Genomic DNA, 25,411 nt, shown 5'->3' on the forward strand with positions numbered 1-25,411 from the left:
TACTTACTTATCTTTAAGTTTAAGAGATACCTTTAAAATTCATTAGTATTCTACAATATCCTAGAAACCAAATTATCGTTTTTTTGTGATAGCATGTTGTGTTAACGTTATTTAAAGCATTTGGGGAAAATTAGGCCTAAATAAATTTTGGTTTGTGTATTACTTATATTAATATTTGTCATCAATGTCTTCATAACTGAGAAACCAGACATGTCAATAACACCATTCATAAATCAAACCTATAAAAATTCTTATCATCCAGAAAATAGCCATGAATAACAGTAAGTAAAAATATTCTTGAACAGAATAGATGGACTGTGACAGAGCATGTAGGCCTCACATGTGACAGGCACTCTCAGGCGTCACGTCATGCTGCAAGGAACCCTATCAGAGGCCCCAAGTCCTGCAAACATGATCTGGATTCTGCCTATGGCAAATCAAAGACTGCGGGTTCACAGAAATTTTGCTGGAGGTGAGAGTGCTTACTGTAAGGAAAAGAAAAAGAGGAGAGCCAAATTCCAAAGAAATATTAAAAAACCTAAAACATAATGATGAACATATGAAAACCTAAATTAAAAACATAATATCATTTATAATTCATGAAATGAAACAGTTCGGTATGAATCTAACAGAACACAGACAGGATCTGTATCTTGAGAATTACAAAATGCTGATGAAAGAAATCAAAGAACATCTAAATTCATGGAGGAATATATCATTTTAATGCATTGGAATAACCAACATAGTAAATATGTCAATTTTTACCAAATTGATTATGTGTTTAATGCAATTCCCAAAAAGTTTTTCTATTGAGATAGATAATAAGCTTATTCTAAAATTTATATAAGGAGGCACAGTATCTGGAGTAGCTAAGACCACTGATAAAGTAATAAGGCAGTAGGAATCACCTACCCAACGTTACAACATACTGTGTAGCTGTAGTAATGAGGACAGTATAGCAGAGTGGGGAGGGAAGACAGCCTTTACAACAAATGGTGCTGGAGAATCTAGATACATACATTTGCAAAAAAAAAACGTACACACAAAAAACCCTTTAACCACATCTCATGCCTTATATCAAAATTAACTCAAAATGTATTATGGATTTAAGTATAAAATATAAGATTATAAAACTTGAAGAAGATGAAAAGATAAACTACAAACTGGGAAAAACATTTACTTGCAAATCACATACCCAACAAGAGATAAATATCTAAAATTTATAAGAAGTTTTAAACTCCGCATTAAATGATCCAATCAGAAAATGGGCAGAAGCCTTGGAAAGATATTTCACTGACAAGAATATACAAGACAAAAAATAAGCACATGAAAATATGCTCAACATCCTTAATCTTTAGGGAAATACAAATGAAAACCACAATGTGAGATCATCAAACCTGACTAAAATAAAAAGTAGTGATAACCCTGAATAGTGAGGACACAGATAAATTAGATTGCTCATATACTGCATATACACATTGTAAACCTACTCTGGAAAGAGTATGACAATTCCGCACAAAACTAAATGTGGGCTCAGCAAATTACCCAGCAATTGCATTCATGGGCTTTTATCCCAGAGAAATGAAAACTTATGTTCACTCAGAAAACTATACCTGAATGTTTACAGCTGCTCTATTTGTAATAGCCCCAAACTGGAAACAATATAAATTGCCTTATGCTGGTGAATGGTTGAACAAACTCACTACAACTATCACGTGGCATACTACTCAACAATAAAAAAGAACAAACTATTGTTACGGGCGATAATTTCGATGGATCTCTAGGGAATTATGCTCGACGAAAAAAGCTAATCTCAAAATTCTTCATGATTATATTTATATAACATTCTTGAAATAATAAAGTAAGAGACAGGATAAATGAGTGGTTGCTAGGTTTTAGAAAGGTGGGTGAAGAGGGAAGTTAGAAGGTAATGGGAGATCCTGCCGAGACAACTATTCTGAACTTGACTAGTGCTGGTTACCTGAATCTAAGCTTGTGATAAAGTTGTTTGGCACAGAACCAAACAGAGAGGGAGAGAAAGAAAAGGGAAATGGGAGCATTTAAAACTGGTGAAATCTTAATGAAGTTGATGATTTCCTATCAATGTCAAGTTCCTAGCTGTCAGGGAAACTAAGGGTACACAGAATCTCTCTGTATTAGTTCTCATGACTGCATGTGAAGCTACAATTATCTCAAAATAAAACTTTAAAAACGTTACAGTTTTTAATTAGCCTAAGCTTGAAGTTTTGTTCCTCCCTTTTGAGAGCAGAATAGCCCTCCCCAATAAACAGAGCCCCCAGAACATCAAGTAATAACAGGATGTTGCATTTGGTGCCATTAACACACTTTCATTGTGTTACTTCCCATTAACCCCAAAACCCGTGAGGAGGCCCCTCAGCAGAACTGTCTGTGTGCCTTGGATTTACATCTACCAGCTTGACAAGATTAGCTGAGTCTCACCAGGGACAACGGTCACTTGTCCCTCAGCTCCAGAGTAGACTGAAAGCCAAACCCCTGACTTGAGGCCTTAGCCTCTAGCACAAAGCCAAGGGCTTTGACCCAAAAAAACTCTGCTCTGGGAAATCAATTTGCAACCTTATAATTTATAACAGAGCGCTCCATAAAATATTCCAGTTTCATTTTGCATGCCCAGAACACTTCAAAACTGTACTGAAATTTTGATTTAGATGAAGAGTTTGGCCCTCAGTGATGTTTCTTAACTGCACAAACTATACTATAGTTTTCTCATTAAAAAATCCTTTATTTATTGTGTAGAAGTTTTTCAAATTTTATCTGGTCTAACAAACTCAGGCAGCAGCATCAAAGAAAAGGAAATAAATCCTTCCCTAAGTTCACAGAAGTTTTCAAATCACTCTCAAAATGTTCTAGCATTGTTTGCTACTTCATTTGTTCATAGATTCACTGGTCACCCATGAATGCCAGAAACATTATATGTCTTTCAGATATAGACAAAAAAAGTACACAGCTACTATCTTCAGAAGCCTCTAGTCTATGGGATTAGTAAGAAGTTTTAACAACAACAACAGCAAGTATATTATTTTATCAATGAGATGTGAGCAACATACTGGGAAAGGCCAAACACCTGAGCAACTTCAAGAGCACCTTTCCTAGGATGGTCAGTACCCTTACACCTATTTGTGAAGTCACAGAATCTCATATTTCAGTGGAGGAACAAACCAAATTTCCTTTTCCTAAGGTTTAAACACAGCTCAGCAGGAATTTCAATATTGCTTTCTTAGATTCAGTTCAGGTTTTGAAGAAAATAGAAAATTAAAATTAATTCTTACAAAAAGTATACAATGCAGGTATTGTTGATCCCATTTTACAAAGATTGGTAAGCGACCCAGGGTCTGGGTGACTTTAAAGCCCTCTTGCTCTTCCTACCACACAACAATGCTTCTGAATAGAGACCACAGAAGTTTATCCCAGGTCAACTTGTAACAGTTGGTGGCACACAGACAACATAATCTAAGTCTCATTCAGAATGTTCCACTGTGTTCTTGAAAACATTTCTTGGAAGATCCTCAGACTGGCACCTGGTCCCTTTAGTAAAAACCCAATCTAATTGACAACACTCAACAATTTATAACAACCTGGCCACCTGTCTCTCACCCTGAGTTTTCTAACCTTTTCATTTATTTCTGCTCCTCAAACTAACCCTAATCTTCTCCCACTCACTGCCATAATAAATGCAGTCATTTCTACATTTAGCTTATCCCTTGTCAAAGGTTTCAGAAAGCTCATTCTGGTACAAGATAGAGATTGTCATACAGAGCCTCCATACAACACTGAGGCTGGTGGTGTGCATAACGTGGTCATTGTGAAATTAAATACTTCTAAACACCTCTGCGACAGGCAAATTGTTGCACACTGTCAGCAGCAGTTCATTAACTGGATTAAGATTCTCAAACCATTGACCACTCTGAGTATTCTCTCCCTATTCATTTAACCCCTCCTGTCTTCACTTTTTGAATGTATAGCACAGATTCTGATTGTCCACCGTTATAAACACTTCCTATTATTTTTATATATATGGAAACCCATCCTTGACTTATCCCTGTTTGGCTAGATAACATCGCACAACTATGCTGAATGCTTTTACTTTGAAATAATGAATATACACTTATATATTCAGTAAGTGTGAATGGGCACTCATCAATATCTAGCATTTCTATTATATTTCCCTGGTATTTGCATATTCCCACTGGTAAGATATTACGTTGGATTTTATAATAACAGGTCCATTTTTCCCCAGTAGGTATTGGCCTATATATACAATTTGGGGAGTGTTGATTGTTTCAGGCATGCTTTCCTGAATTTTAAATATTAGTTCTGTTATTTTTGTTTTATATCATGTTTTGATAGGCACCGATTATACGTATGTTAGGTCTTCGTGCCCGTCTTCATTAGATCTTCTATTACATGTCTGCACACTTTATACTTCTTTATTTCCATTTCATTAACTTTTTGCTCTCCTCATTTAATCTTTTATATATCTTCTTATAATCATCATTATATAACACAACATTGAATATAGGTATCTTATAATTAAGTCTTTTATAAGACTATTTTATCTTTTTTTAAATTTACTTTCTGGTTTCGATCAGCTTCCTATACTTATCTTTCTATACTGCAAATCTTCAGAATTATGACTCATGAAATACTTTCATGTCCTAAATTGCTATTTTCACTATTTAATTTAATTTAAGGATTATATTAGTTTTCTTCCGTATCATCATAGCTTTCTGTGCTTTTATGTTTAAGAGTTTTGTTTTTTATTTATTTTCCATCATTTTTATGTGAAAGCTTTTTTTTCTGTGTATGATGATTTGTGATGTATTATTTTAACCAGCAATCACAGGTGATCCTCCAGGTGCTGGGGAGAAGGAGGAAGTGAGTAAGGAGAGAATATATAAGGGGAGGTTTCTTCCATATCTTACCAGATTCTGGGGGGTTCAAAGCTACCTTCCGTTACTATAGGTAAGTGAAGTCTCTTTATTAGACAATACAATCTGGACTTCTTTTCTTTTTTCTTTTTTATTGTAATTTATTTATTCTTAGATTTTTAAAATTACAGCTTATATTCAATATTATTTTGTATTAGTTTCAGGTGGACAGCATAGTGCTTAGATAATCACATACTTTACAAAGTGTTCCCCAGATATTTCAGTACCCAACTGGCACCATACCGTTAACACGGTATTACTGACTATATTTCCTACACTGTACTTTACGTTCCCCTGACATTTTATAACTTCCAATCTGTACTTCTTAATTCCTCCACCTTTTTCACCCAGCCACTCACCCCCTCTACTCTGGCAACTATTAGTCTGTTGTCTGTATCTGTGAGTCTGTTTGTATTGTATTTGTTAGTTTATTTTGTTCATTAGATTCCACATTTGACTGAAATCATATGGTACTTGCTTCGCTCTGACTTATTTCACTTAGCATAATGCTCTCTAGGTCCATCCATGCTGTTGCACAGGGTAATATTTCCTTCCTTTTTATGGCTAAGTAGTATTTCATTGTGTAAATATACCACAGCCTTTATACCCACTCATCTATACCACATTTGCTTTATCCATTTATTTGTCAATGAACATTTAGATTGTTTCCAAATCTCGGTTACTATAAATAAAACTGCAATGAACATGGCAGTACAAATACCTCTTTCAGATCCTGATTTCAATTATTTTGGGCAAATATCCAAAGTGGAATTGCTAGATATGATATACTATTTTTAATTTTTGAAGAACCTCCATACTGTTCTTTATAGAATCACCATGCTAACAGTTGTTATCTTTTGGTTCTTTAGTACAGCAATCCTAACAGGTACAAGGTAATATCAGGGAAATAGATTTTGACTCACATTTCCCACATGATTAGTGATGCTGAGCATCTTTTCATATGCCTGTTAGTCTTAGTATGTTTTTTGTAGGAAACATCTATTTAAGCCCTTGCTCAGTTTTAAATTGGGTTATTGTTTTTTTACTATTAAGTTGTATGAATTCCTTATATATATTGGTTATTAACCTTGTCAGATATAGCATTTGCAAATGTTTTCCATTTTGTAGGCCATCTTCTAAACTCTGTTGTTTCTTTTGCTGTGTAGAGCTTGTTAGTTAGTTAGTTCCACTTGTCTGTTTTTGCTCTTGCTGCCCATGCTTTTGGAGTTATATCCAAAAAGTCACTGCCAAGACCAATAGCAGGAAGATTTCCCCTGTGGTTTCTTCTAGGAGACTTACAGTTTCAGATTTTATGTTTATATTTAATCCATTTTGAGTTGACTTATGTGTATGGTTTACAGTAAGTATCCAATTTCATTTTTTTTGCATGTGAATATCCAGTTTTCCCAACATCACTGTTGAAGACTATCCTTTCCCCATTGTGAATTATTTGCACCCTTGTCAAAGATCAGTTGCCTATGCATGTATGAGTTCATTTCTGGGCCCTCTATTCTGTTCCAGGGTCTATGTCAGTCTTTATGTTGGTAACATACTGTTTTAATTACTATATATTTGAAATATATTTTGTAATCAGGAAGTATGATGCCTCTAGTTTTGTTCTTCTACCTCAAGATTGTTTTGGCTCTTATGGTCCTTTGTGGCTCTTTACAAATTTTAGAATATATATATTTTTCTATTTCTGTAAAAAATGATGCAATTTTTCATATTTAAATCTTAATGTCTAGAACTAATTGATATGATGTGAAGGAGAAGTCAAATTGAATTTTTTTCCTCATGTGGGAATCCACTAATCTCAGTAACATGTACTGAATGGCCTTATCTAATCCACTGATATATATGGACTGTCTCTACCATAATATACAAAGTCTCCCCATAAGTTTGGAGTTATTTTTAAACTCATTAAATTGTATCATTATCATATGTTAATTTGGTTATCCCTATGCCAAATATCGCACTGTCTTAATTACTACACATTACTCCTCCTCATTCTAATGTTGCATCTGTCTTCTCTACTCTAATAAATCTCCTTTTATCAAGTTCACCAGAAAACTCCATGTTGGAAAATCCAAATGAAATTATTCACACTTAATTTTATCTTTATTAATCTTTTTTATTTTTGTTCAATTAGAGTTGTCTCCATTTTCCTACCACCACCTTCCCCCACCCCACCCTCAATCCTTCCCTCCCTTTAGCTTTTCCATGGGTCCTTTATACGTGTTCCTTGACAACCCTTCCTCTTCTTTCCCCTTATCCCTCTCTGTCTCCTCTCTGGTTACTGTCAGTTTGTTCTTTATTTCATTGTCTCTGGTTCTATTTTGCTTGCTTGTTTGCTTTGTTGATTAGGTTCCACTTGTAGGTGAGATCATATGGTATTTGTCTTTCACCTCCTGGCTTATTCCACTTAGCATAATGCTCTCCAGTTCCATCCATGCTGTCACGAAAGATAGGAGCTCCTTCTTTCTTTCTGTGCATAGTATTCCATTGTGTAAATGTACCACAGTTTTTTTATCTACTAATTTACTGATGGGCACTTAGGTCACTTCAGCATTTGGCTATTAAAATTGTTCTTGCTATGCGCATTGGGGTGCATATGTTCTTTTGAATTGGTGTTTCAGGATTCTTGGAGTATAATCCCAGCAGTGGATTTACCAGGTCAAATGGAAGTTCCATTTTGAGTTTTCTGAAGAAATTCCATACTGTTTATCTTTTTTAAAACTTCAACACAGTTTTTCATTTTCTTTCTTGGGTTCTATTAAATCAAATATTTCTGCTTTTCATCTGATATCACCAGCACTACTCAGTGTCTTTGCTGGCCATTTTCATCTACTTCATCTAAAAGTAGCATTTTCTCTGGTTATACATTGTTTGCTTTGTTTTGTTGATTAGGTTCCACTTATAGGCTGGAGTGAGGGGAAATGTTGGGGAGAAAATGAAGACAACTGTACTTGAACACCAATAAAAAAGTAGCATTTTCTTAAAGCTTGATCTTATACTCTTTTCTCTTTCCTAGCTATAATATCATTTTGAGTGATTATAGCTAGGTCTTCATGGCCTTTTATACATTAGTGGCTACCAAATTTATATGTTCTTATGAAACCCAGAATTAAATCCATTGATAAATATTTACTGAGCATCTATATGTACCAATCACTATTCTAGGTGCTAATTATTTAACAGTAAACAAAAGAGGCAAAACTTCCTGTCTACACAAAATGTTTGTTCTAATAGGATACAATCAATAAAGGAGCAAACTATGTATATAACAGTTCAGATTATGAGAAATTCTATGAATAAAACAAAATCATAGACAGTACCTAAGGACTTTAGAGTTGGAGATGTTGCCATTTTAAATAGAATAGAAATCTGGCAATCTTATTCAATAATCATAAGGAGAAGTCAGCAAACCAAGAACTAGAAGCCAAATTTGGCCCACCACCTGTATTTGTATGGCCAGTGAATTAAGAATGGTTCTTACATTTTTTAAATGACTTTTAAAGTCCAAGAAAAAAACATTTTATGACATGTAGAAATATATGAAATTCTAATTAATGTGTTCATAAACACTGTTCCACTGGGACATAGCTGTATCTATTTACATATTATCTGTGGCTCTTTTCATGCTATGATGGCAAAGTTGAGTAGCTGAAACAAAAATTCCATGGCCTACCAAATCTAAACTATACTAAACTATACTATACTCTCTGGTACTGTACACAGAAAGTTTGCTGATCTGTGATCTTAATCAAAATGCTCTATTGCTTGCAAACAAGTAGCCTTATATGATGAAGCCCTTTTTGAACTCAATACCAGAAGAAAGTTTCTAACTTTTTAGACAAATGTGTTTGCTTCCTTTAACAGACAGCATTTCTCTTTTTAATTAAGTTGTCAGGAAAATCAGAAGCTCGCTATGACCAAGTTCAGTGACAGTGACATTCCAGGTGGCTGGATACACCTCTGTTGTGTTTAATTCTTTACGGAAATGTGTATGTGTAATAGTTTATGTATGTCTGCTGTCTTGTTTTATATTGATTTTAATTTTATGACATCTATAATTGTGTGTAAAAGTCATTACAAATATGAACAAACATAAAGATAAGTTGTGTTTGATATACTATTTTAAGAGGTCATCCTTAAACCTATAATGACCCACCTGACTATCTCTGTTAAGGGATTTGGAATGATGGGATTAAACAAGTACATCTTTAACTTCATGAACAGATGTAGTGCTACTCTGTGATGAACATATTCTCATAATTTATGTAACATAATATTCTTACATATACTTTAAGGAAAATATGCAATATCATTTGAGAGCTTTTTCTCAAGATCCTTTGTAAATAATTATGCAGGAAAGTACAAGTCTCAATCAAGTAGAAAATTTACTTCTGTGAAATAACTCATGCTTTGACAGTAACATTCTTATGTATACTTGCCAACAGAGAAAGGCAGCATGTTAATATTAAATAATAATCTCAGGTCACACATTTTTAGTTGGAAAGTAAAGGTCATAACATTTAAGATTTGGGTTTTTCACTCAGCTCTTTTGAATCCCCTATAAAATACCTTAAAAATAAAATATCAAGAAATAAAAATTAGGTTTTTTGATTGTTTGTTGGCTTGTTTGGTTTGTTTTACCTTATTTTTTAACATTTTACAATAGCTCTCAAGAAGCCAAAGAAATGAAACTCTTTGTCTGTGGGTTTATAAGAAAATTTCATTACAAGAACTTTCCTCAAACCAATTAAAGGTAGCCCTGGCTGGGTTGCTCAGATGGCTGGACTCAGTTGGTTGCAGGTTTGATTCCCAGTCAGGGGGTATACAGGACTGAACTGATTGATGTTTCTCTCTCGTACAAAGTTCTCTCTCTCTCTCCCAAATCAACAAATATATCCTCAGGTAAGATTAAAAAACAATTTAAATGAATTTAATACTGAAAATATTAGCTCTAGTGTTCCACCAAATTTAGATGACAGAACCAGGTCTTTCTGTTGTATATACATGTCACGTATATGTAATAGGTTTTGATGGCAAGACCATTACTAATACATGTATTCATTCAGTACTTTCTCATGGTGGTAGTGGATGGTTGTTCGCTTAAGTCAGATTCTATGGCTTTCTGAACTCTGTTTACTAAAATAACATTCTTAAGAAAACTTAGGTTCTTAAGAGAACTTAAGAAATAAAATTTGTAGAGAATTTTGAAATGTTACATATTAAGCACCTGTACAATTGAAGCATCTTTTTCTAACTCCAACAATAAGAGGACAAGAACTTTTCTCCATATTGGAAAGTCCTAATATGAATCTAATACACATCCCAAGTTAGGCAACATAAGCTTACTAAAATTTCAACTTTCATTGCTCCTAGTTGTAATTATACCAATTCAGTTCAGTAAAATTGCACACCTCTTATGGCTTAATAAAAACAGAAACAAGAGACTATCACAATCATGATGTTTGCTTCAGAGTACTCAGCAAAGCAGTAATCAGAGATCACACAGTTGTACAATTTAGGGTTCACAGCCTTCACCGTATCTCAGAGCACAGAATGTTTAGGACTAGTGCACCTACTCTCAGTGCAGGTGATAACCACCCACCCTTTTCTATGTTAACAAAGAAAATCATTTTTTTACCTTAAATGCTAACACTTCATAATCATTTAGATTTTTATCAGGAAAGTGAAAAATATTAGTTGTTTATGCAATCATGTCTGTCTATCCCACTGGACTATAAGTTCCATGAGGCAAGGACCCAGCCTCTCTCATTTACACCTTCACCTCCGGTGTCTGGCACAGCGGCTGGAACACAGGAGGCCTGGAACACGTAAGTGATGTGAAGAGCATGGACTTTGGAGTCAGAACTCGAGCCACTGACTCTGCCATAACATTTAATAAATGTGTGTCTGTTTACCTCTGATTCTTGGTTTACATTCTTCCAGGTGTCACAGGCCTGGGGGGCCAAGTACCTCTTGAAATAAGTATTTAAACACTATCAGCAGGTCAAAGAAAGCAGAAATTGATTTTAACAGTCTTACTAGACTGCAAGTCCTGTGTGACGGGAACCACCTAATTCATCAGTGTCACCCCAGAGACTGGAGCAATGTCCTGAGTGTAAGTAGGAACTTAATCAACATTTATTATTGAATATTGGAACCAGAAACAAATCTTTAAACTCCAACCTGTGCATCAATATTTATCTAAATATTTATGAATTCTTGACTAAACTTCCCGTCAAGCTTCAGCTCTCAGCATAGTAAATTTTACCTCCTTTTAAACACTATGTTCCATTTTCTTTTAACTACACAATACTTATTACAAAGTTAATAAGCCATTAGTAAAATCATAACTCTTCCAACAGAAGATTTAAATAATAATAAAGTGTTATTATTAACAGTAAAGAGGATGTTGGCTTGGGGTTTTGGTTTTATTTGCTTCCTTACCAAATGGAAGAATGGTTCTCAACTATCTTGAGAATGGTTGAATGAGTGAATTACTTCTAAGTGTACTGTGATCTGTAATTTACTGAATAGTGGGAATGGTTAAAAACATGCTAAAATTGTGAGACCACTAACTTCACTACTTTAGAAGGCACTCTAAAGCCAAGTAAAAACTGTCAGATTAAACATGCAAGCCTGTTTGGAAGTACCGGAATTTGAATGTGTGCCATTAGACAAGAGAGATCTTAATTGAAAGAACTGGGTGTAACTTGGTGGCTGTACCTGGCTGATTCTCTTCTAACAATGACTAGCTTCCCCTGGGAAAGCTGTTTCCCATTAATTTCTTTTCTTTTTTTCCTTTTATGTACTTATGTATTTATTTATTTTATTGTTATTCAAGTACAGTTGTCTCCATTTTTTCCCCATCTCCCACCCTCAATCTTACCCAGCTTTGGCTTTCTCCACAGGTCCTTAATACATGTTCCTTGACCAACCTTCCCCTTCTTTCCCCCATTGTCTCCTTCTCCCCATCCTCTGGTTACTGTCAGTTTGTCCTTTATTTCATTGTCTCTGGTTCTATCTTCCTTGCTTGTTTGTTTTGTTGATTAGATTCCACTTACAGGTGAGATCATATATGGTATTTGTCTTTCACCACCTGGCTTATCTCACTTAGTATATACTAATACTCTCCAGTTCCACCCATGCTGTCACGAAGGGTAGGATCTCCTTCTTTCTTTCTGCTGCATAGTATTCCATTGTGTAAATGTACCACCATTTTTTGATCCACTCATTTACTGATGGGCACTTAGGCTGTTTCCAGCACTTGGCTATTGTAAATAATGCTGCTACGAACACTGCAGTGCATAGGCTCTTTTGAATTGGTGTTTCCGGATTCTTAGGGTATAATCCCAGCAGTAGAATCGCCAGGCCAAATGGCAGCTTTGTTTTTAGTTTTCTGAGGAAATTCCACACTGTTTTCCACAGCAGCTGCACCAGTCTGCATTCCACCAACAGTGCACTAGTTCCTTTTCTCCACAACCTCGCCAGCAATTGTTTATTGATTTGTTAGTGATGGATGGAACTGGAGAGCATTATGCTAAGTGAAATAAGCCAGGTGGTGAAAGACAAATAATCTCACCTATAAGTGGAACATAATCAACAAAACTAACAAATGAGCAAAATAGAATCAGAGACATGGAAATAAAGAACAAACTGACAGTGACCAATACCAAATTAAGAGGAGGGAGGAGACATATAATGGGGGAGAGAAGGGGAAGGTTGAAGTCAAGGAACCTTGACTATAGAGGACCTTGGGTCCTTGGTCCCTGGGTCCAAGGGTCCCTGGGTCCATGGGTCCTTGGTATAGAGGACCCATGGATGAAGACAACGGCAGATAGGACTAAATGTGGGAGGTGGGGGTGGGTAGAGCAGAGGAGAGTAATGGGGGAAAATGGGGACAAGTGTAACTGAACAACAATAAAGAAATGAAAAAAACACACAATGCTTAAGAATGCTTATACAAGAAAATAAGAGAATGTTTGAAAGTCTCAAGACAGACTGAGACTCATAAAGAGCAGCAGTGAAAGCCTTTGGGCCATCTCATCATGTGGCCACCTCCTTGACTCCAGGACCACACACAGGAGCAAGACATGCAGTGCCATCTGAGCCAATGCACAGTGAACAGCTGAGGAATCTCTTTCTTACATAACTATTTTTATTTTCTTCTAATCTGTTTTACTCTATTTTTCTCCACCCTCTTGCTGCCTTCTGCTGTGCCCAACAGTGACGCCTGTGGTTATTTGGCATCACTAGTAAAGGAGCTAAAAGTGGCTTTTCAGTATTTCACAGGATTTAAATGAACCCCAAATCAAAAGCAATCAGCCTGAGCCAAAAGACAGGCATCTTCTAGGCATTATCATAAAAACCATGAAAGAGATGTGAGACTGGGTGGGAAGCAGACAAAGCCCTGGAAGAAAACATAAAATATAACAAATATAGTCAAATAATAACAACAGAAATCACAAAAACAAAAGTATCTTTTTAAAAAAGTTCCGTTTATAAAATCCAACCATCTTCATGATCCTACCTTTTTCTAATAAACTGTAAAACCTATGTAGAAAGCACTGGAATCTCATTCAAAACTAGGTGTTTCAATAGCCATTTCTGTGGGTTTACTCTAGGGAGAGTTGAAAATGGATCAATCAAGACAGCTCAGAACAAAATAATAGTTTAGATACAAACACCTCCTCATACTACAACACCGTCTGCAGCATGTGGATTCATTCATGGTTTAATTTTCCCTAAAAGTCTAAATTATGTTTGTGTCTTTGCATTCGGTATGTATGTATATAGAAATATTTTATTCACCCAAATTACTCTCCAAATGAGGTTACATGTTCATCTATATTTAAAGACAACAATGTGTACTAAATACCAGGTAAAGACTTAATATTAAATATAGTGCAAGGCATGACTTGGTCCTTGTTGTTTACAACTGGTAAAGGAGAAATCAATTATAACCACCATAGACTGAATTACTTGCTAACACTTATAATTGCACTATGAGGGCACTTTTCATCCTCCAGCTAAGTAAGTAAGGTGGGTGGTGGTACGATATCTCCATCACAGCTGGGAACACAGAGCATGGAACCCACTCCTTCATGGTCTAAATAAAGCCAGGCTATTGAGCAAGTCATCCATGGCCCCATATGGACAACTCCTACTTCTTATTCCTGGACTATTATTATCAAATGATTCCTTGTCCCTTCCTCAGAGGCTAGTGGCAGAGTGATGGGAAAATGAAATACAAACTAGCCCACACTAGTGCACTAAAGTAATTTCAACATAGAACATAAAAAGAATGCCATTAATATAATTCCTAGAGAGAGGTTTGAGTCACTCAGGATTTAATTTAGTTATATAACATCTTCCTGTCCTTAATAATCCTTAACAGAGAAGACTAATATTGCCCACTACCTGAAACAAAAGTTTCCTAATAATTATTTAGCTAACAGTAATAGAAAGTTTAAATTAGAGCATTCTTCAACTATGCCAAAAGTCACAACAAACTATATATATATATATATATATACTTGCATGTTCCAAATTACTATCACATTAAATATTAAAAGTTGTCTTCTACATGTAATGTTTCTAATAAACCCCTGAGCCTTAGCTTAACTTATAATACATAAAGGAAAAAATAAAACTGAGGTTTCAGATAAAGTCTACATTTTCAGATAAGGCCTGAAGATCAGCTAGGAAAGGGAAATATTAAAAACAACTCAATGCTTGCTCTGTAGTATTTCTGCAGGTAACAATTGAAAAGCGCATGCGGATGTGCCAATAGTTCAGTTCCCCTGCTGTGTTTAGGTAGAAAACTGAGAGAAAAGGCATGGTTTTCAGATTCCTGGGGCATGACGCTTTCATACCACAGGCTACGGAATACAGTTCCTTGTAATGATAGGCCAGGCACAGACTCTCGTGCTCAACTAGAAGTCTACTTAAAGATTATGAGGTCCCATGAGCCTAGCCTGGCTTAGCCCTATCAGGCATTCTGGGTCCTCACAATTTTTTAAAGATGGTATTTATTCTATCACCTTGGAAAAACCAGGTAGTTTCATTTGTAAAAGTATAGTATTTACATGTACTAATAAAACATTGGGGAGAAATAATTATTATTACATAAATGGGTTCTACAACTTTTAAATTTTTATGGAATTTATTAGGGTGACTAGTTAAAAAAATTACATGGATTTCAGGTGTACAATTCCATAATACATCATCTATATATTGTATCATATTTCACCACCCAAAGTCAGGTCTCCTTTCTATATTTTTTATACAAGATCCCTTGAAGAATAGATGTGTTTGGATTATAAACATCTGATAGATAATGGGACTCAAAAGCATTCAGACACAATTACCATGTAATCTTAGTGTTGGGACCTGCACTACATTCTGACTGTATCCTTTACTGGTAAGGAGTTCCTTTTCTCCTGAATTAGATAGATCTTTGTTATTTTAAATAGTTCAAATATTCTTATTCTAATTTTTAAAATTAATTAAATTTACTGGAATGGCATTGGTTAACGAGATTATATAGGTTTCAAGTGTACATCTCCATGATACCTGATCTGTACATTGCATTATGTATCTACCACCCAAAGTCAAATGATCTTCTGTCACCATATATTTGGCCCTTTTATCCTTTACTTCTCCTCACCCCCTTCCCTCTGGTAACCACCCGACTGTTGTCTGTGTCTGTCAGTTTCAGTTTTATACTACAAATGCATGAAATCACACAGTTCCTAGCTTTTTCTGACTGACTTATTTCTCTCAGCATAATATTCTCTAGGTCCACCAATGTTGTTACAAATACATTAAGTCAACTGTCATAATTCTCCCCAAGTCTTCAATTAGCCAAACTAAATATTCATATTTCTTTCCACTATGAGACTTATAACAAGATTCCCAGAACATTATACCTTCATAATTATCTTCTGGTATGCGTGTGGACATTTGATAATATTTCTTTAAAAATATCCAGCTGGAACAATTTACAATAGCCAAGTGTTGGAAGCAACCTAAGTACCCAACAGTAAATGAGTAGATCAAAGAACTATGGTACATTCACACAATAAAATACTATGCAGCAGAAAGAAAGAAGGAGCTCCTACATTTCATGAGAGCATGGATGGAACTGGAGAGCATTATGCTAAGTGAAATAAGCCAGGTGGTGAACAATAAATACCATGTGATCTCACCTTTAAGTGGAACCTAATCAACAAAGCAAACAAGCAAGCAAAATATAACTAGAGACATTGAAATAAAGAACAAACTGACAGTAACCAGAGAGGAGGCAGGAGGGGATAATGGGGGGAAAGAGTAAGGGTCATCATGAACCATGTAAAAAGACCCATGCAGAAAGCCAAAGAAGGGTAGGATTGATGGCGGGAGGTGGGAACGGTGGTGGGGAGGAGTAGTAGGGGAAAATGGGGACAACTGTACTTGAACAACAATAAAAATAAAATAAAATAAATAAAAATAAAATAGCCAGCTGGAAGCTGAATTAATATGGACTGTATTAGAATGATTATTACCTGTCTAGATCCAAAGACAAACATGCTTTAATGCGTCTTAAGACCAATTCAGTTTCCTTTTACTATACTTGTATTCACATATATGCATTTACATGGCACACTGAACACGGCACATCTGTCTGTGGAGCTCTTCTTGGGAGGCTGCTGCCTTCACCTTTGGGTTTAGCCACAGGAACCTCTTGAAGTAGGTAAATATTGAGCCAAGAAAATTATGTCATGAATGTATAGTTTTTCACATTTATGAATACAAAAAATATTTAGAGAAGCTTTTCTAAATTAAAAATATATATTAAATTGATCAAAAGAAAATTACTTCTAATTATAGAGAAATATATTGCCTACTATATTTGGAGGAAGTAGAGTGCTTCTGTGATACATTGAGTTTAAAAATAAACTAAGATTTTAAAATATTCAAAATCTCAATTTCTTTAAATTCTAAAAGCACAATTGTGCTTGAATGTTGTGCATAATTCTGCCATAACTTTTCATATAATGGGATCTTCCCACTGGTATTTTATGCTTATTTCAAAACACATGAAACAAGAAATAAAAACTGAAGAGCTGTTTCTACTGATTTTTCCAAACTACATCCTATAAAAAAAGACATTAAAAAATTAGAATATGATGACTAGGTTAATGTTAAGCTTCATTCTATAAAACAAGATGAACAAAATCCAGTAGGATGAGAAATATGTGGTCTACATATTATACAAGTTGTACATTCTTTCTTTTTTTAATTGTTCTTTAAGTATATTTGTCTCCATTCCCCTCCTACTCCACCCAACCTCAGCCATCCCCACCTCCCACCCCCTTGGTTTTGTCCATGTGTCCTTTATAGTTGTTCCTTAAAATCCTTTGCCCTTTTCCCTCCCATTATCCCCTCTCACCTCCCCTCTGGTTACTGTCAGTTTGTTCTTTATCTCAATGTCTCTGGTTGTATTTTGCTTGCTTGTTTGTTTTCTTGACTAGGTTCCACTTACAAGTGAGATCATATGGTATTTGTCTTTCACATCCTGGCTTATTTCACTTAACATAATGCTCTCCAGTTCCATGCATGTGGTCATGAAGGATAGGAGCTCCTTTCTTTCTACTGTGTAGTATTCCATTGTGTAAATGTACCATAAGTTTTGATCCATTCATTTAGTGATGGGCACTTACATTCTTTCATAGGATTCCAAAGGCTGAAAATAAAGTCTCTAGCCATCTACTTCACTTGAATTATTTCTCAGTAAAGTAATTTCAAACTGTAGGGTATATTTTTTAGCTTTAACTGACCTCCTTTCTATCTTTTCCGTAATCTCCTCTTTCCCTTTTAAATCTTCACTCATTCCACCCATTTTCTCTTGTCTTTTATGTGCACAGAATATTAGCAAGTATCAAAGCCCAGAGGATAGATTTTGGTTATTAAATTTTAAAAGAATCTAAAACAATGATTATAATTAGTAGTCAATAAAATACTTTCAACCAAATAAAATTAATTTAAGTACTCTTCTATAAATTTAAAAGTAAATCACCTAAGGCTACCTTTGATGATAGAAATGCTACAACCTCCACATCAGTACTGATTTTAATGCCACAACTTATATTAGAGGAAGCACTATTCACATAAGGCAAGTTAATACTGAATTAAATCACAGTGATTAATTTGCCTCTGGTTTTGAATTTTAAAAATCTATAAAACTAAGTATGTAGAAATGACAGAGGGAAATCTCAGTAATTGGGGTGAAGGTTTTTCTGTAATTAGCTGCCACGCTTCATTAAATTCTATTTTACTAGCAACTAAAAAAATATAGCTCTTTTAGAGGTAACAAGAGAAGCATCAGAACAAAGGCATTTAGCTTCATACATTATATTTCAATTGTTTTCATTATATACACATATTAAATCTTGTAACAACCACCATTCATAACATATTTGATGGAAACAACCAACAAAATGTGAGACAAGAAATACAGTAAGACAAGTATTTGGCTTATTGAGGAATAGGAAATCTAATAGAAATCTCTAACCTCAAAAATGGGATATTTGTCAAAATTGAGAAACTGTTTACTAAAGTGACATCAAGTATATTCTTGTTTCTAAGATTTTATAACTATAATTACAGAATTTATGTCATTACTGTCATCAGCCTTACATTTTTTTCTACTCTTGTATTTTTAACAGGCTCAATCAATCTCATTCTTATTATCAAAAAATCCCAGCCCTGGCTGAAGTAGCTCAGTGGACTGAGTGCGGCCTGCAAACCAGAGTCTCCAGTTCTATTCTCAGTCAGGGCACGTGCCTGGGTTGCAGGCCAGGCCCCCAGGAGGGGACGCATGAGAGGCAACCACACATTGATGTTTCTCTCCCTCTCTCCCTCCCTTCCCCTCTCTCTAAAAATAAATAAATAAAATGTTTTTAAAAGTATCCCATAGTAGCCCTGGCTGGTATAGTTTAGTGGATTGAGCATGGGCTGCGAACCAAAGGGTCACATGTTCAATTCCCAGTCAGGGCACATGCCTGGGTTGCAGGCCAGGTCCCTAGTGGGGGCCATGTGAGAGGCAACCACATATTGATGTTTCTCTCTCTTTCTTTCCCCTCCCTCCCCCTCTCTAAAAATAAATTAAAAAAATCTTTAAAAAAAGTATTCCATAGTAAAGATGAATACATAAAAGATACATAAATGATGGATGGATGAATGGATAGATAAAAAGCTTTGTTATGGAAGTCATATAAACTCATAGGCTGCAGTGCTGCGAATACACTATATGGAGACAAAGATAAAAGTACAGTTAATCGGCTATACAATAACCCAGATAGAACACGACAGTGAATTGAACCAGGTAATAGCAATAAAGGTGATAACTGGAGCTGCAGCCAACAAAATTTGGTGGAGGTTTTAATGTGGGGGATTTCACCCTAAGCAACTGAGGGTTGGCGCTTCCATTAATTACTATGGGAAAGAATATCAGTGGAGCAGGTTGATAGGAGATGACTGGGAGTTCACTTCCGGACAATTTCACTGGACATGATTAGGCAATTGGATAGAAAGTCTACAGTTCAAGGAATAGTTCAAAGATGAGTATGTTGTATATTTCAATGATATTGGCATATATTACTAAAATAATTGGATTACGTGATATCATTGAAGGAAAGAATATAGTCAGAAAAAAGAAGAGGCACAGGACTGAGCTCTATCTAGACTATTCCAAGTTTAGGAATCTTAGTCAAGCTTCGTTCAAGCAATGCCCTATCACATTACACACAGACCAAAATTATATGATAGTGTCAGTCACTAAAGCCTTGTCTAAGACTGGGCATTATTTTTGTCCATTTGGCAGATTAAAAATAGTTTTTTGCTGTTTCAGTATTAGTTCATTACAAGTAAAAATAATATTTTTGTGTTTATTAGTAATTTGTATTTTCATCTTCTATAAATTACCTATGTGCTCAGCTCATTTTTGTCCTTGGTTCTTCTTACTGATTTATAAAATCACCTTTACATATTAAGATAATTCATCTTTCACTTATGATATTTATTGTAAATTCTCTCATTTGCATAGTTTTTGGTATGAGAAGTTTTACATTTTCTAATCAAATCTATTTATTACTTCTTCATTATGTATTCCATTGTTTTAATACATACAAAAATACTTATGTGTTTTCTTCTAAAACTTTGTATTTTTTTATTTTTTTACATTTAACTCTCAGTGCTTCTGATATTTATGTTAAGTCATATAGACAGACTCTCATTAAACATTTTCTTAGATTTTTAGCTTGTTATAATTATATTAAATAATATATCAATTCTGTCTTTGCAATGTATCCTTTCACTTATATTCAGTTATTATCTATAGTAAAATCTAGTTCTGAAATATCTATTCCCTCTCTTTTTTTGGCTACTAATTCTTGCATATATACCTCACTACTTATTATAATATTTTTAAGTTATATGTTTTATACAAGGTCCGTCCAGAAGGCATGTCATATGAAAAACAGAGACATTTACTGAAGAAGGTACAAGAGACAAGAGACATTGTACATTGGATAATGATGCCTTAGTCCCCTTCATAGTAGGCGCCTTGGGATCCCACACAGTTCTCCCAGTCACCATCAGCTGCCCTGTTGTATTTTCCTAAATCTCATCAATGGTTTGAAATCTCTTCCCTTTCAAAGGTGATTTTAGTTTTATAAAAAGCTACAAGTCACTGGGAGCCAAATCTAGTCTGCAGATGAACTGGGTTACCTGGGTGATCTGATGTTTTGCCAAAAAACTCTGCATGAGATGATATGCATGAGCAAGCAAGTTGTTGTGATGAAGGTGCCAATCACCAGTTGCCCATAGTTGCTGCCTTCTGAATCATCCAAACAGTTTCAAGGAGGAATTTTCAAGCTTAAGACAAAATTGGATGCAGACTCATTGTGCCGCTCGCTCAGTCATTCTGAATGTAATGGCTACATGGTACACATGCTCACGCAATCACATCTACCATCCTCGCTGACTTGTACAGTAAAGTCACTGTCATTCACTCACTCACATTCCAGTCCACATCAGTTCACACAAACTGTTCTCTTTATTTTAACAATGGTTAGACTTTTTCCAGACAGACCTCATATACTAATTATTATTCATATAGCTGAATGCCTAACAGGAATTTAAGTCTTCTCCCTGGTTGTTAGGTTCACTACTAAACCAGAGATTTAGATGCCTATTTTTATTTTCTTCTTGCTTGGTATAGCATTTAGTATTTAGTCTAAGAATACATTTTTTAATTCACCCTCATTGCCTATGCAATTAGTGGAAATCTCCTATACCCCCTTCCCAGGCCCAGACTTTGGCCTGTGTCTCTTTACTTACCCGGCTGTTATGGTTAGTTCTTATGAACCTGAGAGGGGATTTTCTGAATAGGCTGGAAGAAATCAACACAGGCCTGGGAGTTTGCTGCTACAATAAATTAAATTTAGACATGTTTTACACATGTACAACAAAACTTTCATATTTACCAGTTATTTAAATCTGCTTCTTCTATTAGCTAATAACTACCCATAGATTTCCCATTCACTTAGAAGGCACAACCATGATTTTTTTCCCAAAAGCTAATTCATTTTGATATTTATCCTTATTTCTCTAAAAATCTTTTCTTTTGAATTAAATTTTTATTTCACTTTTAATATTACCCTCTCCACCTATTTTTTCCTTTTACTCAAGTGGATACTCTACTAATCAGAAGTACAAATTATGAGCACCAAAAATTGTGGTAAATAATAGGAACCTAGAAATCATTTCCTGCTACTTGGCACGTGCCATGCCAACACCCCATGCCAGTGCCTCAACCTAACAATGTCATGAAGCAGGGGGTTGAGCAGGCCCACCAAAAGCAGCACAGGCTACAAGTCTGGCTCTTTTCTCATGTAAAAGACCAAACATCATTCCATCATTTTATTGATAGCTCTGTCAGCCACCATGTGACCCCATTGTATTTTCTGGAAAGTAAAGCTTCTACCTGAGATGGTGATGGACAAGGTAGATAGTTGCCTCTTGATCTCAGTTTCCCTGAATGTGGAACTCAAAGGACATTCTAAATTTAAATTTTAAACACTGAGTCATACCTGCCCCTCTGAGGAAGATTCTGTTCTTTCTTTGGGTACCCTCTCTACTAACCATTTACTGGTTCATTTACATACTAATCAAATTCCATGGAAATGTACTTTGTCCTTTTCTCCTCTGTGATCGCTTTAAGTGGCCATTGAACTAGAAAATTTATACTGCATGTTGTAAAATATTTAGGGGGAGCACATCTCACCCTCTTTCACTATCCTCCCAAATAGCTGCCCTCGAGTGTACCACCCACACACCCTCTGAGACTGCTCCCCTCAATTTTCACCTTCCGTGTTTGTTCTCTACATGTCCCCTCAACCCTCTGCTCCTAGCAATGCCTGTTCTGGCTTAAAACACTGCCTGCTTGTGGTTTCATGAAATTCCCCTAATTCAACACCTGCTTTACTCATTTGCTCTTTCCCACTGACTTTGAAAGGTGCTTGCTGAGCAAGTCTTAGAGAAAAACTACAAGTCAAACTTATACAATGAAGAGAGCAAATCAAATTTGTGGGAAATGGCAAGGAAAGTCATGTGCTATATATCACTATTATCTGTCAAAAATTAGTACCTAAAAATAAAAGTCTCCCCTGCTGCTCACAAAGTAACATGGCTCACAATCAGTTTCCTCCAAAACTCTTGTGTGCATCAGTTGCATGCAGGAGGTGGAAATATTTTTTAGATTTTATTTTTATTTACTTTTAGAGAGAGGAGAGGGGAGGGAAAAATGGAGGAAGAGAAACATTAACGTGCAAGAGAAACATCAACTGGTTGCCTCTTGCGTGCCCTCAATTGGAGACCTGGCCCATAACCCAGGTATATACCTTAACCAGAATTGAACCAGTGACCTTTTGGTTTGCAGGACGATGCCCAACCCACTGAGCAAGGCAGAAGTAAATTTTTTATTTGGTTTTGTTTATTGTGAGAAGACCTTCGGTTCCTTCTTTGCCCCTAATACAAGATAGTTGCGGGAAAATTTTTAAGGTTCCATGAAAATACAAGTAAGAAATTAGAGATGTCAAATGAATGGGGAGGATGATATCTATTTAATAGATTTGTATAAAAAAACTAATAACTATAAGTTGCTTTATAAACATGTGAGAGAAAGGGGAGAGATTTAAGTGGAGGATAGCAAACATAATTTTTCAGTTTATAAGCAAGGAAGTTGCTTTCTAAATTTAAAATGGGCAAAACATCACAGGAATAAAATTGACCGGGAGAAATGGCAGCACTGTTAGGGTTTTGGAGGAATGCAGGAAATTACTCTGAGTGGTAATAAGTGTGTTTTATGGAAACACAGTAATTAGCTGTTTTTAGGAACCACAATTTCTAAATTAAGTGTGATGACTAGTACTAATTGATGATTAATGGCTGAGTGTTTTGCACCTTCTAAGCACTCAATAATATGATTGATTAATATGTTACTTCTGGAATAGAGTAGCATTTATGAAGCAATTATACAAGCAATAAATATGTGAGTGGGAAAACTACAGGCTTCTGAAGATCCGATTGAAGTAGAAAATAAGTAACAACAACAACAATTACCCATACCTTCTCTGTGTCGATGCCTTTAGACATGGACCATGTCGAGACAATATAATCCATGACTCGTTCACTAAGGCCTTTGGGGACCTGATAGAGTTTCAGGAAGTCCCGTACATTATTCAGCATCTCATGGTATCGGTTGGTGTTGGCATACATTTGCTGGAAAATTGTAGTAACATTTCCAAAAATAGTTGCATAAAGGAGAGCTGAAAAAGAAGAAATGATGAAAATGAAACAAATATCCCAAGTGAAAAAAAAAAGAGTATTGGCCCCATCAATGAATAATGTAACAGATATTTTTATAAACTTGAGGGGTTAATGCATGTTAACCCTTGAGAAAAGAGTGCCTGGAATCAGGTATTCATTCAGTAAGAGAAACATAATTTTATGAGCATGAAACACTCGTGTCAATGTGGCAAAACATGAGAATGGCTAACAGATTTTGTGAAGAATTAATGACCTAAAATTATAATTTACCTAAGGAGTTCTAACCTTACAATTTAAGTTATCTTCCAGCCTTGCCTGATGCATGAAGCCTAATCAATTTGAATTTTCTAGGGATTGATGACCCATTTCAGAAAATGTACACTCTTTCTCACTGCTTGTACCTTCCAGCTTTCGGGACACTTCCCTACTTATAAATATTGTTGACAGAGCACAAGAAATATAGGGGATGGAGACAGATTAAAGTGGTCCATTTTTAGAAGCTTCTGAGGAGAAACATGGTTGGAATTAACAGCTAAAATAAAACTTTGGGAGTACCTAAAAATTCAAGCTAGTAAACTCATGTCAGTACATCAGTGTTGTAAATTTTTTTATTCCACTATTTTAATTAAGAGTAAAGCCAGCTTGCAGACCAGTGTATTTATTTATAGGAGCCCACCAGTGGGAGAGGGTTTTGTAATGCCCCTGACCATGACCTCCTCGCTCAATCCATAAATTACCAAGCCCTCTCTTCACATCTGGTTGGGCCACTCATGTTTACAAGCTTTGAAAAGCAGTTGAGTTCACCTCAAATCAAACATACCCCCAACTGCACACAACCCCACCCCATCCTGTACCTTTGACTTCATCCCCTTGTTAACACTAAGTTCTTTTGAACAAGGGCAGTACTTTATTTACCTTAACATTCAGTAAACACAATGTTTATAGAAATGTACGTTACATGAGCACTTGACAATTTAGTAGAATATCAGATGAGGATCATTTCCATTTTCCATCCTCCAAGCCTTTGAATAAAATGATTCCCCTAAACAAGGTATGGGCTGTTTCCCTTCCCTGTTTCATTAAACAAATCCCTGCTGATAGAAGTGAAATAAAATCAAGCTAGGGAAGTGACTTAAGATCCTTAACATACTTTCAGAAAACCATTTGTTTCTTTCAAGAACAATTGTTCTCTGAGTACAACAAATTATAATTTTACAACAGGAAGCAATAATTTTAGAAATATTTAACCAGTTTTCTGCTTACTTAGGAATTTTGATGTCAGTGCAGATAATTTTCAAGACAGATGATGTTTTGTTAAAACTGAATAAGAAGAATATAGTGCTGACACTCTTAACTAGATCTTTAAGCCTTTATTTTTTAAAAAAAGTAGAGGTAATCACAAACTTAACATCTGCATTCCACTATTGTGGTACTAAGAAAAACAAACAGAAATAATGTTAATAAATATTATTAATTTATTAATAATAAGTAAATAATAAAAAATTATGGCAGAACAAAGGCAGAAAAAAACAAAGGCAGAATTTCACATTCTTAGAAAA

At 35.4% G+C, this 25,411-nt stretch overlaps 1 protein-coding gene across 1 annotated transcript in view; it reads right to left on the reverse strand.

Annotated features, from left to right (window-relative positions):
- Positions 1-25,411, reverse strand: part of KCNH5 (potassium voltage-gated channel subfamily H member 5) — a 259,703-nt gene that overhangs the window by 71,541 nt on the left and 162,751 nt on the right. The window contains exon 8 of the mRNA XM_037129143.2: positions 23,652-23,851. Coding sequence (XP_036985038.2) covers positions 23,652-23,851 — 200 coding nt within the window. The remainder of the gene's footprint in view (positions 1-23,651; positions 23,852-25,411) is intronic.

Source organism: Artibeus jamaicensis, unplaced genomic scaffold (assembly GCF_021234435.1).
Source record: "Artibeus jamaicensis isolate MK-2021 breed Jamaican fruit bat unplaced genomic scaffold, CSHL_Jam_final contig_851, whole genome shotgun sequence".
Lineage (NCBI taxonomy): Eukaryota > Metazoa > Chordata > Mammalia > Chiroptera > Phyllostomidae > Artibeus > Artibeus jamaicensis.